A 14856-nucleotide genomic window follows, 5' to 3' on the forward strand; every position below is an offset into this window, starting at 1 on the left:
GATGAGGGATGAACAAAGGGGCACGATTACCTCTCTTGATCTAGATGTGAAACCCTTCGTGATGAGGTGGGCTATGTAGAAGGTCTTTCTAACCACTTTGGCAATGTGGTTTTCAAAGGAGAGATTGCTATCAACTTGGGTCCCCAGGTCCCTAATAACTTTCTCTGTACTTAATGGGTTTCTGCCCATGTGGTAATTTGTGGGCACATTGTTTTTGCCAAAGGGTATGACTATACATTTTCTGGCATTTATCTTTAAACCATGGCGCTGGCACCAGTTATCTGTCTCTGTGAGACCTTTTTGAAGGATGTTTGTATCAGCTGGAGAGTTGATTATGGTGCCCAGTTTGCAGTCGTCTGCGAACTTGGTGAGCCATAGTCCTCCCACGTTTGCCTGTACCTCAGAAAAGTATATACCAAACAAGAGTGGTCCCAGGACAGAACCCTGTGGGACGCCACTTGTGACCGGTTTCAAGTCTGACATGGCTCCAGCAACTCTCACTCTGTGGGTTCTGTCTTTGAGGCAGTTTGCGACCCATCTTGTGACATAGGGGTTTATATTTAAGCTGGATAGCTTATCTATGATGCCTGAGAGGGGTATTGTGTCAAATGCCTTTGCAAGGTCCAGATAGGCTGTGTGGACTACCTTCCCTTCATCTATGGCTTTGGTGACTGTTTCGAAGAAGTCAACCAGGTTCAAAAGGCAGGATCTGCCCTTGACAAAGCCGAACTGGGTAGGATCTAGTGTCTGTAGGTCCGCAATGTCTTTGTTTATGAGCTCCATGATGATCCTCTCCATAGCCTTGCAGACTAGGCTAGTCAGGCTTATGGGGCGATAGTTTCCAGGGTCCGTAGAGGCTCCACCTTTGTGGAGTGGGACCACTGTTGCTGTACGCCATTCTGTGGGCACATATCCTGTAGTGAGGCTGAGATTGTATAGCTGTTTTATTTGAGGGATTAGTTCCTCTTGGAGTTCATGTAGGACGGAACCTGGGACGCCATCTGGTCCCATGGAAGCAGTGTTTTTTGCTTTGGAGAGGGCAGCCTTCACCAGAGCATCAGAGATGTTTGGGAGGCAGCCCTCTGCTGGGATAGATACTTGCTCTTTTGGGGGGGGAGGGGGTGGAGAAGTTTGCACTGAACATGTCTGCCAGGATATTGGCGATGTCTGTGGGTTCAGTGTATTTTTTGTCATTTAGAATCAACTCAGAACAAGTCTGGGAGTTGCATCCCAGGTTTCTAACATAACTGAAAAAAGCCTTATGATTGTCTTTGGTGTCCTGTGCAATTTTTCTCTCGAAGCTGGCCTTGGAGGATTTTATGAGGGATCGTAATTTTTTGCTAGTACTGAGCAGAGATGCCTTCCCTATTAGGGATTTTGCTCTATCATGTAGTAGCTTCCTCCTTCTGTTGTACAGTTTATTTATGGCAGGGGTCCACCAGACTGGATGCCTGCCTTTGGATGATTGGGTCTTGGTTTTGTTTGGGATAGCATGATCCATGCATTCCTGGAGATGTCCGTAGAATGCGTTTATATAGGATTCTGCAGTTTGGGCCGTAGTTTCCAATGGCCCTGGGGCCTTGAAGGATTCCACTTCAGTTTTGAGAAGTGAGAAGTTCGCTTTTGAGAAGTTTTTCACTGTGGTTTTCTGGGCTGGGATTGGGGTCGGGATGTGGACATCCAGTGAAATTCATTTATGGTCTGATCTTACCAATGAGGGATATACTTCTGGTGTGGAGCATAGAGTCCCCATGTTGGTAATGATCAGGTCTAGTATGTTGTCCCCTCTTGTGGGAGTGGTGACTAGGTGTTCCATAGCATTTGAGTTTATAATTTCCAGGAACCTTTGGGCTAAGGTGCTGGGGCTTGAGTAGTGCTCCCAGTCAATGTTTGGGTAGTTGAAGTCGCCCAATATAATGGTGTTCGGAGAGATCTTCATGTTCTCCAATGTTTTCAGGAAAGCTGAGTGGAATTCCTGACTGAGAGGGTGGTCTGTAGGATGCTATAAACTGAAAAGCAGTCTTGCCCACTGTTAGTTGCACATGGAAGGTCTCCGATACTTCGTGCAATGCCACTAACCTGGAGGTGTGGATATCCTTGATAAATATGGAAACTCCCCCTCCTTTTGTGGTTCGGTCTGGGTTTTGGGGCCGAAAAGCATGATATGAGGTATAGCCTGGTAGTGCTGGGGTGCTCTCTGGAGCCTTGAACCAGGTTTCTGTCACTGCACAGATATCGATGTTCTCCATACTGAGGAGAGCTTCGAGTGCGTGCATCTTGAGGTTAAGACTTCTGGCGTTTAGCAGCATTACCCTTAGTTTCTTGTTCCTTGAGCTGTCTATGGGGGTGGGTTTGACTTTTGAGCCTTGACTAAAAAAGGCACTATGGGGTGGCAAGAGCCTTTGCCAATATCCGAAAGCGCAGTGGTGACAGGTGCAAGCTGTCCCTAGCGAAGCAACGTGGCTTGTCGAGCATGTCATCCCAGGCTGACAGACACTGGATCCCCTTTGAATGACACCAAAATTTTAGCCAATTGTTAAAATCGATCATTTTGTCTTTGTACTGTGGCATCATTCTAGGTGAGGGTAAGATGCTGCTCAAGGTCAGGGTCATACCAGCCTGGGCTACATGATCAGAGAGCTCTTCTATGTCTCTATTCATGTAGTCCAGGGAGGTACGTCTCAGGTCATTCACACCAGCATGTACAATGATGTATTTGCTTTGGAGTGACCTGAGTGCTTGCATTATGTGGCGGATCCTAGCACCCGACAGGCAGCTCACCGTGACCTTCTCTTTATTCAGCCTGGTGAGCGGGACGTCAGTATGTCTGACAATAGAGTCACCTATTACAAGAGTATCAGGTGTGTTATTCAGCCTTAAGGGCTCTGGCTGCTTGGCACACTGACTTTGTAGGCTATGTGCTGTGCATGCTTTGTTTTGAGGTAGCGTTTGCTTGGATGTCTGCTTTGGAGGTCTCTGTTGCTTAGGTAGATTTTTATTTAGAGTCTCCGAGTATGTTTTTGTGTATTTATGTGTTTGGTTCTCTGATGTGGTGGGACTATGTGATACTGGAATTGTGTTGTGTGAGGTTACCTTCTCCTCCTGACTGGTTACACCAGTTTTGAGATGAGAGAGCTCAGCCTCCAGTTTGGCTAAATAGTTGCATCTCTCACATATATTTGAACCTGTTTGGAGGAGGAGAGGGTTGTCCGTGTACATGAGACAGTTGTAACATTGCCTCAAAATTCCCAGATTCACCAGCTGGACTGGAGAGGAAACCATTGACTGACCTTTGGACATGCTAGAGTAATATAGGGAAACTGAATTTAAGACGGACCAATAGAGGACAGGGTAATCGTAGAGAGTATAAGAGTAAGTAGTGCTTATGGTTTAATAGTGCTAACTTGTAGGATTACTTAATTGGACCAGTGAAGGAATAACAGTTTTGTCCATTGTTAGTTGCACGTGGATGATCTCTGAAGCATCATGCTTTGCCACTAACCTAGAAGTGTGGGTATCCTTTATAAATATGGATACTCTCCCACCTTTTGTACTTCTGTCCGGATTTTGTGGCCTAAATGTATGGTATGAGTTGTAGCCTGGTAGTGCTGGGGTGCTCTCTGGAGCCTTAAACCAGGTTTCTGTTACTGCACATATATCAATTTTCTCCATACTGAGGACTGCCTCGAGTGCGTGCATTTTGAGGTTTACACTTCTGGCATTGAGTAACATTACCTTCAGTTTTTTGTTACTGCTGCTATTTACGGCGGTGGGTTTGTCTTTTGAGCCTTGCCTAAAAAAGGCACTATGGGGGTGGCAAGAGCCTTGGCCAGTATTCGAAAGCCTAAGGGTGACAGGTGCAAGCCGTCTCTAATGAAGCAGCGTGGCTTGTCCAGCATGTCATCCCAGGATGACAGATACTGGATCCCCTGTGAATGACACCAGAAGCTTAGCCAATTGTTGAAATTGATGATTTTTTTCTCTATACCGTAGTATCATTCTTGGTGAGGGCAGGATGCTACCCAGGGTCAGGGTCATACCGGCCTGGGCTATGTGATCAGAGAGCTCCTCCATGTCTCTTTTCATGTAGTCCAGGGAGGTACGTCTCAGGTCATTCACACCAACATGGACAATGACAGAGTCATATTTGTACTTGTTCTGGAGTGACCTGAGTGCTTGTTTTATGTGGTGGATCCTGGCACCCGACAGGCAGCTAACAGTAACCCTCCCCTTGTTCAGCCTAGTAAGTGGGACGTCAGTGTGCCTGACTACAGAGTCACCTATTACTAGTGTGTTGGGTATGTTATTTTGCCTTATGGGTATGTTATTTTGCCTTAAGGGCTGTGATTGTGTGGCACATTGGTTTTGTGAAGTATGTGTTTCATGGTTTGTGTTGGAGGGTGGAGGTTGCTTGGATGTTTGCTTTGGAGGTCTCTATTGCTTCTGCAGATTTTTATTTAGAGCCTCTGAGTACGTTTTCATGTATTTGTGTGTGTTTTTTGCCAGTTCTGGTTTCATAGGTCTATGTGAGACTGGTAGTGTGATGCAAGTAATTCCCTTCTCCTCCTGACTGCCTGGTCCAGCCTTGGGTTGAGAGAGCTTAGCCTCCAGTTTGGCTGTATAATTGCATCTCTCGCATGTATTAGTGTTTGTTGGATGGAGGAGAGGGTTGTCTGTGTACATGAGGCAATTGTAACATTGTCTCAAAATGCCCAGATTCACCAGTTGGACCGGATAGTCCACCTGAAACTGCCCTTTGGACATGCCTGGACAGGTACAGTGAACTGTTTTACTGATTGGCTGGTAAGGTCGAATAGAGAGTCTTGTCCTTCTCTACAGTAAAGGGGGGATCTAGTGCTAAGGTTTATTAGTGCTTGCTATGAGTTTTGAGCAAGTGCCAGTATGAGAAGTGAATGGTTTAAGTGCTTAAGTTGAAAGTTTGTCTAGTTCCAAGGGAAAAATTGAAGAGTAGACTTTGTGGAGCCGGGAATAGTTATACCCTAGCTAACTGGCGCTGCCCGGCGCACAAAACCACGCAAATGCGGGTTTTATAGCAGGGAAATGAAAGAGAAAATGGCCAATAAACTACTAATTTCTGGGCTGAAACCACTCCTCCAGGGACAGATAAGGCTGCTCAAAGCTCCCTCTCGCACAGTGAACAGAGAAACTTCCTTCTATCCAAGTAAGGTATGGGCAAACACAGAAATTTGTAACACAGCCCTGAATTCAGCACTAACCTGAAAACTGGACTACACTAGCTTAGAAAGGCGGGAAAACAAGTATTTTTTTTTGTTTTTTCAGAAAATAAAGCAGATACAATCAAAAAAACACTTTAAATGCACAGAAATGGCTATCACACTTGAGTGTGTAGCCTACAACAGTTAAACAGGTAATTTAAACACAAAAACGACTTTGTTAAAGTGTAGGCAGTAAAATAAGTACAGCATGTAGCTGAAACAAGCTTTTGAAATCACAGAAACTCTAGAAAATCTGCGTTTTAGGTGGAAGCTAAATGCAGAAAAATTATACTTAATCACTTCAAAGTCTCTCTTTTGTCTCTGCTGCTGTAGAACTCTGCAGGGCACCAGGCAGGAGCTTGCTGAGCTGTATTGATTATCTTTCTTCCCTTAAAGTTAATCTTTTTAGTATATCTCTAAACACTGTTTTAATCAGATTAATTATGTTTTGGAATATTTATAAATTAATCAGCAATGAAACAGTACGTCATATCTCTTTGTTAATCTTCAAAGCAAAAGCTAGAATTATGCTTTTCTTGGTGATTTGGAAGAACTACAACCTGTGTGAACAAACCATGGTGTTCTAGGAGCACCACTTTCACTACAACGTTCGCTGTGCCTGTTAATTCCCACTTAAGACTGATGTACCAGCATACATAAGTACTGCTTCACTTCAGACTCTGTGAAGTTTTTATTTTTATTTTATTTATTTTACATTTGTTTACTGGAAAAGTCTGATTGAGTCAGAGCCCATTTTTAGCGGATGCCCGGGGAGAAATGCTCCAGGCGCATGTCTTTGGAATGTAGGTGGAAACCGGAGCACCCACAGGAAACCCAGGCGAATGCAAGGAGGACATGCAGACTCCACACAGAAGGTACCCCCAGTCAAGAATTGAACCGGAGAACATCTTGCTGTGAGGAGACAATGGTAACTGTTGCACCACTGTGCCGCCCAGTTAAGCATCACATCCTTCCTTCTCTATATACTGTATGTGATGATAGGAGGTATTGCCAGCCATGCCAAGAGAAGTAGGGCAGTGGATGTGCAACATATGCCAGCACAGCTAGCTGGAATTTTGCAAATAATTATATGTCAATTGTATATCAAACTGATTTGTACAGATGGTTCTGCTGAAAATGTATTTGTGAGGTTTACTTGTGTTATAAAGTATCAACAATGTGCCCTGCTGAAAGGAAAAAAAATGTACACGTATTATTGAACTGAATTAAATGTATACATTGTAACAGCATATACTTTGAGAGAAGAGATTAAGCCACCTGACTTTGAAAAATATTCTTGAAATTAAATCACTTTATGGGTTAAGCCATTAAGATGCTATCCCACAGTTTTGAATGGAGTCAGAAACGCAATATCTGTGCTAGAGAATAGGTAGGTCATAGATCCTGTAGAAAGTGTGGAATATTTTTTATAGTTTTATGACTTCCAGCAGCTGCACCACATCTGAGCAATGCCCTATCTGTGTGTATTGCAGAACAGAGGTGCTAAACCCTGGCAGCTTCTAGTAATGGGGGATCATGTGGGAAACAGATGACCAGAAGTATGTGATGTCATTCTGTACAGAAATAATGTTTTAATACTAGAGGAGACTGGAGTCTCGGGAGCATTTTGAATTCTGTCTTGGATCAGAGAATAACGACCACTCACCCATCTTGTCATGCTCTATTCAGTAAGTAGGAACAGTAATTCTTTTATTCAATCAGGAATAGATAGTGCCACTAGCTAAATACTGAGTTTTCTACAACTGTGTGAAACTTTCCCTCAGTGTTATTTTTAATATTCCCTGCAACTAAAACTCTGGTCTTTACTGTAAATAAATATTTAGTATTTTCATGTTCTTTTATTATTTATTAAACATGGTTAAACTTTTCATTGTGGCTGGTCCTTTTTAGAAAATATTTAAGCTTTGAGAGTACTTGCATACATTTATTTGATAACTTTGGCCATTCCTGAAAGCCTTGCTGTTTGGTCAACATTACCATTTGTATTACTATTAATTTCAATCAGTATAATTGGGGACCCTTGTAAGAGCCTTAAAGTAGCTGGCAGGGGTTCTGGTGGCAGTGATAATTACCTTACAGTCTGGGCAGAAAGGGGGCACAGCAGGTGTGTGTGTGTGTGTGTGTGTGTGTGTGTGTGTGTGTGTGTGTGTGTGTGTGTAGGTGTAGGTGTAGGTGTGTGTGTGTGTGTGTGTGTCAGCTGCCTGGAGCAGGGACACAAAGCACTGCTTTCACAGACAGGGTTTGGGAGGACTTAGCTTGTAACCCCAGCTAAGGACTCAAGTTTTAAGCTGTGCCAGTGTGGAGTCTTATTAGGGGGGTCTGGACAGATATAGAGAGGAATCAGCCCCTGGGCTGAACATGTTCCCTGGGTGCTCTTAAGGGAAATTATGCTTGATGCAGAGAGGTCTGCATCTGGAAATACTGAGGGTATCCATTTGTACTCCAAATTAATGCCCCTCTCCAGTGTCAGTGGTGAGGATTCAGGGTCCTTGATTTCTGGCCCAGGGGGATGTCACAGTGCATTATGGCATTTCACTTTAAGGGCTGCAGGTTACAAGATGCATCACAGGATGTAAATATAAACAAAGACAGCCTTGCTAGGTAATTATTACACCTGCTTACTCTACCAGTTATACTCCTTTTACTTTTTGGTCAGTCTACATAACCTGGATGCCAGATTGTTACCAAGCTTGTTTTAAAAATTAGACAGGCACTGATTCCAAATAATCTGTTTCCTATATACAGTCTTGTTATATGCAGCTCAACACAACTATACTACATCGAATTGTGCACAAATGTGCTGGTTTAAATTCTTAGACCTCTAAAAAAGATTAGTTGAAGCCCATGTCTCTATGTGGTATAAATGAATCCCCAAACCCATCTCCTTTTGACCTACAACTTGGGATTGCCAAATCTGCATTAAATTCCACACACTGAACTCACGATCCTGTATGTGATGACAATGCAATACTAAGCTGGATTTAGCAATCTCTACAAAAGCTGAGCTGTACACAGTGCTTTTTCATATAAATGCAAATGCATGCATCTCTAACATGGCTATATTATGAATGCATATATTCATAGGTTCATAGATAGGTACTAGGCTATCGACCCTGGGGCCTATACAAGCCCAGCCAAAAAGGTACCCTGGCTTTTGCCACCCAAGAAAATTATTTTCCTGTGCCACTGTCGAGCAGAGCCACAGAGGTGATCCCTGGGGTGAATTTCCTATTTCCCATCCAATCATCAAGATTTTTCTTGAAGAGGGCTAATGAGGAGCTTTGTTTGGTATAGCTAGGTAGCTTATTCCAGAGTATGGGAAGTCTCTGGGACAGGAATCTATCCCTACTGCATGTTCTGTTTATTGTGTTGACAAGGTTTAGGACCCTAGAGCGTGTAGCTCAGAGGGATTGGGATTTCTTTAATTGGAGCATGTCCAACACCTTTGGGTTTGGCATAGCTTTGTATGTTAGGCAGAGATCACCTCTGAGGAGGCGATATGTGACGGAGTAAAGCTGGAGTTTTTTGAGATGGTGTGCGTAGAGCATCTGTAATCCTCTTTGTGAGGTATTTCTGCAGCCTTTCCAGTTGTTGTAGCTGTCTTGTGAGGTACATACCAAAAGGGGCGTTGTACTCTATAATGGGTCTAATGAGTGATGAGTAGAGGGGAATAATGACCTCTTTTTTTCTGGATGAGAAACCTTTTGTGATGAGGTGTGCCACGTAGAAGGATTTCCTGACTACTGTGGCGATGTGATTATCAAAGGAGATATTATTGTCCACCTGTGTCCCAAGGTCTCTTATCACACTTTCGGTGATAAGTATACTACCGCCTATGTTGTAGTTCATGGGTACAGAGTTTTTACCAAAGGGGAAGACAATGCACTTTTTGGCATTGAGCTTGAGGCCATGGCTTTGACACCAGGCATCTGTAAGTGAGGCCCTTTTGTAGGATGTCCACATCGTTAGGAGTTTTGATTATGGCTCCTAGTTTGCAGTCATCTGCGAACTTCGTTAGCCAAAGACCTTCTGTGTTAGCCTGTACTTCATAGAAGTAGATATCCAACAGGAGAGGACCCAGGACTGAACCCTGTGGTACTCCACTTGTCACTGGTCTGAAGTCGGATTTGGAGTCTGCTACTTTCACAATGTGGGTTCTGTCAGTGAGCCAGGTGGCAACCCATCTTGTGACATAGGTATTTATAACTAGTGTACTGACTTTATCTATAATTCCAGAGTGGGGGATGGTGTTGAAAGCCTTGGCAAGATCTAGAAAGGCTGTATGAACCACCTTACCCTTGTCTACGGCTTTGGTGACTGCTTCAAAGAAGTCTATCAGATTTAGGAGACATGATCTACCTTTTACAAACCCGAACTGGGTGGGGTCCAGAGTTTGGGGATTACCAATGTCTTTGTTTATAAGTTCCATGATGATACGTTCCCTGGCCTTGCAGACCAGGCTCGTCAGGCTAATGGGGCGGTAGTTCCCGAGGTCCGTGGTGGCTCCCCCCTTGTGGAGTGGGATAACCATTGCTGTGCGACATTCAGCGGGCACAAAGCCTGAGGTGAGGCTATGACTGAACATGGTACTTAGGTGGGGTGCCAGTTCATTCTGTAGTTCATGTAGAACGCAGCCTGGGATGTTGTCTGGTCCCATGGATGCTGTGTTCTTGGCTTTGGAGAGTGTGGTTTTTACCTGTGCAGCCATGATTACAGGAACTTTGCATTCTTCCGGTATAGAGATGGGCTCTTTAGGGGGTGAGGGGGGGGGGTAAAGTAAGCACTGAACCTATCTGCCAGGATGTTGGCAATATCAGTTGGGTCTGTATATTTAGTAGCATTGTGCTGTAACTCAGAGCAGATCTGAGTGTTGCCATTGAGATTCTTGACATAGCTATAGAATGCTTTGAGGTTGTCTTTAGAATCAGTGGCGATTTTGTTTTCTTAACTAGCTTTGGAGGATTTTATCAGGGATCACAGCTTCTTACTGAGGCTGACCAGGGAGCTCCCCCACTCGTGGGACTTTACTCTCTTTTGCAACAGTTTCTTCCTTCTGTTGTACTGTTTTTGTTTATAGAAGGGGACCACCAGATCGGCTTCCTTTTTTTGGAGGATAGCATCTTGGTTCTGTTTGGGATAGCACAATCCATGCACTCATGTAAGTGCTTATAAAGTGCAATTGTGTAGGATTCATTGGTCGTAACTGTATTGTCCATCTGCATGGGTGTCATGAAGTTCACCACTTCTGTCTTAAGAAGCATGAAGTTGGCTTTGGAGACATTTTTTACCATGGTTTCCTTAATGGGGGTTGGGGGCAGGATGTGGATATCTAAGGTAATTAGCTTATGGTCGGATCGGACCAATGTGGCGTTGACTTCAGGTGTGGAACACTGGTCACTCATGTTGGTAATGACTAGATCTAGGATATTGTTGCCCCTGGTGGGGGTGTTGATAAGTTGATCCAGGGCACTGGAGTTTATGAATTCCAGAAAGCGTTGAGCGAAGGAGTTGGTACATGAGTAGTTTTCCCAGTTAATGGTGGGGTAGTTGAAATCGCCCATTATTAGGGTGTTTGATTGAACCCTAATATTTTCCAGTACATCAAGAAAAGTTCATTGCATCATTTTTAACTATAATGTAATCCATGAAGCCTTTGTAAGATTTGATGACTACATTTTCAACATGTAAAATTAATTAATAAATGAATGGATGACTCACATGCATACAGTTTCAATACCTTACAGAAATCCTTAAGAATACAATGTGAGCAGGTATTACAAGAAAGATAGCTATGACATTACTGCCTGTCCAAAAAATTACAGAGAACCTACTGTCAAGTTTCTGAAGCTGGTCAATGAACTCCTCCACTTTTGTTAAGGTATCTGCCTGTTGTTTGACTCTTGAAGTTTTCAGCACATCACAGCATTTCTGCAGAGCTGCTACAAGCTCATCCTTGGCCATCATCCTGAAACAAACCATTGCACAAGAAGAGATAATGAAAAAATGCTAAGTCGTCTCAGACTCACAGCAATACCTTTGACATTTTGACGACAGATTGTGCAGCCATGTAAAGTTATCTATTCCTTCACAACTGAATTACATTATCAGCCATCAACATCAATTGCAGTGACAGCTGTACAACAGGTATCAAACGCACCTTTTGTGTAGAAGGCTGTGGGACCTATTACTACACCAGGTAGATGGACTGCAGATGCTGCAGTGCAGCATAAAAGGGGCGCTGCACTCCTGAGTGCATTGTCCTTTGGATGAGATGCTAAACTGAGGCCCCAATCTGCCCGAGTTGCTGGTAACTCAGGTAGATGTAAAACATCCCATGGCATCTATCAAAAAGACTAAGGGAAGTCCCTCAATACCAGCCAAATTTCCTATAGTAGTATAAACGCCACCTTGGGTCTCCATTTAAAAGAGGCTATCAGCCTAGTGGGACTAATCCAGTCAACAAAGGAGAAATAAATAAATACATAAAATAATAACTTCCCACTTGTTATAAAAATACCAACAGAAAGCCTGTTAAGCACAATCAAGTACCTCTGCAAAGCATATATGTGTGCTGCTATAAGAAAATGACAAAACCATTCTCATTGTGACTAATGTACAGTAGTACATGTACCCACCTCAATAACATAACCACTAAAGCGTAGTATATGCAATGAAATACATCACTAGGAAACAGAATTTGCTACTGTCTACCACAAAGCAGGGAAATTCATGCCCGAAATATACCACCACCATATGATAACATGTCAGGGTAAAACTGATCAAAAGTAGACATCATTATGCATGTATTATTACATTTATTTATTTAAGAATGTAAGCAAGCTAAGAATAGCCACAATACCAGACCACATGCTATTTTGTTTCAGAAGACATGCACTTTTGTTTCCCAAAGCACCTTCACTTTAACAATATCAACAGAGGATGTATACACAACAAAATAGACCCATGTGTTTTACCAGCAATCAGGAACAAAGATTATGCAAATTAATTATTCACTGGTGGCTACTGTAGTGAACTATATATTTTTAGTTCTGAAAAGAAGTACATATATATTTAATGACATAAGTACTTTAACAGCAAGCTACAGTAAATTGTACTTGTACAGACAATTGTCAAATTACTAATATATAACATCACAAAGGCTACTAACAATGGTTTTGATTAAAAACATTTTTCTGCCAGCAATTGTAGTAATTAGCAAGGATAAGCATAGTTCTGACAAATTAGTTTATATATCTAGAAACAACAACACAAAAATATATAAACCTTATTCAACAAACAATGTATTTTCATGCACTTAACTGCTTGCAAAATATATGAATAAAAAGCATCTAAGGGACAGATACGAACAACATAAAATTCTTTGGATTAGATGTCAAACTGAGGTCCTGCCTGCTGGAGTTGGTGGCAGGTCAGGCGGATGAAAAAGATTCCATGGCACTTATTGAAATACTTTATTAACATTTAAATTAATTTAATATTATCAATTATTTACACACTAATTTTTCACATTCATATTTAAAATTACCTACAAGTTATCAGTGCACAGAACCTAGCTCTATTTACCTCATTGTTCTATTATATTTACCTTCTGCCTCCCTCCTCTTCTTTACAGCCATCTTCAGTTAATACATCTTCCTCTTCCACTTTCTTGTTATATAACAAATTCTTACATTTTTTCCACAGCTCCCATACTGTCACAAACAATACTATCAGATTTTTTTACTGTACTTTACCAAACTTCCCCCATATATCATATTCAAATTTATACATGTAAATGCTTCCAATCTACATTCATTTTAACCCTTCCTCAAAATTCTTTATTCTTTTTGCAACTTGAAACTTATCTAGTAAAACTCTTCACAACAAATAATCTGCTTTATAGAAACATTTCAAAGCCTTTCTTTTTTTGTAATTGCCTTTTTCATTTTCTTTGAATTCCTTCCACAGGTGCACCAGTTTTTTCTAAAATCATATTATACCATTTTCCCATCAACCTCACTTACTTTTAATGTCCATAATTTCAATTCTGTCATATTCTTTTTTTTCCATCCTTTCCCTTTTTTTCTATTCTTTTTCCTGTTTTCTTCTTATACATTTTATGTTTTATTTTACATAGCATCTTTCCTATCATTTATTTTTTCCCTTTATTTTACCTTTTTCATTGCCAAAAATAAATTCATAAATACTGAGTGCATCACTGGATTTTTTTAAATTCAAACCGCCTTTTTCTATATTATTATAAACTATCATTCTTCTCACAGGGTTTAGCATTAAGCCCCAAATTAAGCTAAACAACTTTTTCAGTTTGTGTGGGAAACATATATATATTTCCCTTAAATATGCTACTTTTTCTAACATACAAGTATTCAGCATATACAACTTTTTCTGAAATAAGAAAAAACTTTCCCACCACGCTAAAAATTTTCATTTATTCCAGTATCTCCCTCAATTGAATTACTACACTTTCATACTCCCTGAATGTCACTCCCAAAATCTTTATTTCCTTTCTTGTGAAATATATTCCAATATGTTTTATCCCACCAAATCCCACATTTTAACAGATTTTTGATCCTTATTACAACGCCATTTATTCATTTCTTGTTTGTTATATTGACTGAATCATCTGCATATACCATACATATTTTTAAACAAACATCTTTATTAAATTATCACGCATGTCATAAATGAAAACAAACCATACTGACATAATTTTAGTTGCAGACTTTATACAGTCCAAACCACACTGACATAATTTTACTTGCAAACATTATACATCACTTACAATCTACAAAGCTCATTCAAATCCTGCCTTTTTTAAATCCCTTTTCTCCTCTGCATGTATTGTTCCCAAAATTCCCATTTTTTGTTTTTACTGTAATTTGCTCCAACCATTTTCTAAACAACCCAATTCTATTTGTTTTTTCTTTGTTATTATATTCACAACATCTAGTACAGTTGGTTTATACTTTGATTTCCATTTTCTAGTATTTTTTTTTTGGCAACCACCATAATTAGAATCAGCAAGTCCTTACTATGTCATGGGAATTCTGAATATGTATCATGGCTCAAAAATTAATTTCTTTAGTTACACCAATTTGCTTACCCAGCATCTCTGACAGAATAGTCTGCAGGGAATCTTTAAAGTCTACCAACTAATTAAACTCCCAGAAAATATGTTCCCAATTACCTCTTTCTTACCCATCACACCTCCAACATTTGCTGACTACCTGAGGAACAATTCTTTGGAGTCTACTTACGAATAAAAATATCTAATAATCAAGAAAAAAAGAGCATGCGTCTATGCAGCTAGTAAAACTCAAACCAAAAACCAGCAAAAAACAGCTCATGTAGTGTTCTCTCTGTTACTGGTTTTCTCTGTTCCAACTCCAAATACTAAGCAAATGAAAAAAACGACCAGCTGATCCACTTGGACAAAATCCAACTGTAATGAATAAAATAACAACTGTAGATATGTTGGTTATGCGCTTTATCCTTTAGTAAACTCTTTGAATGGATTTCATCAGAACCAATTACCCATCATTCAAAACACTTTTATACTCTGGTGGTTAAACTGAAT

General features: G+C 41.0%; 1 protein-coding gene across 1 annotated transcript in view; it reads right to left on the bottom strand.

Annotated features, from left to right (window-relative positions):
• ORC3 (origin recognition complex subunit 3) overlaps positions 1–14856 on the bottom strand; it is a 1128136-nt gene that overhangs the window by 329925 nt on the left and 783355 nt on the right. Inside the window, exon 14 of the mRNA XM_044069085.1 lies at positions 11090–11223. Within this exon, the coding sequence (XP_043925020.1) occupies positions 11090–11223 (134 nt within the window). The remainder of the gene's footprint in view (positions 1–11089; positions 11224–14856) is intronic.

This window comes from Protopterus annectens, chromosome 1.part0, assembly GCF_019279795.1.
Source record: "Protopterus annectens isolate FY-2018-M chromosome 1.part0, PAN1.0, whole genome shotgun sequence".
Taxonomy (NCBI): Eukaryota; Metazoa; Chordata; order Ceratodontiformes; family Protopteridae; genus Protopterus; species Protopterus annectens.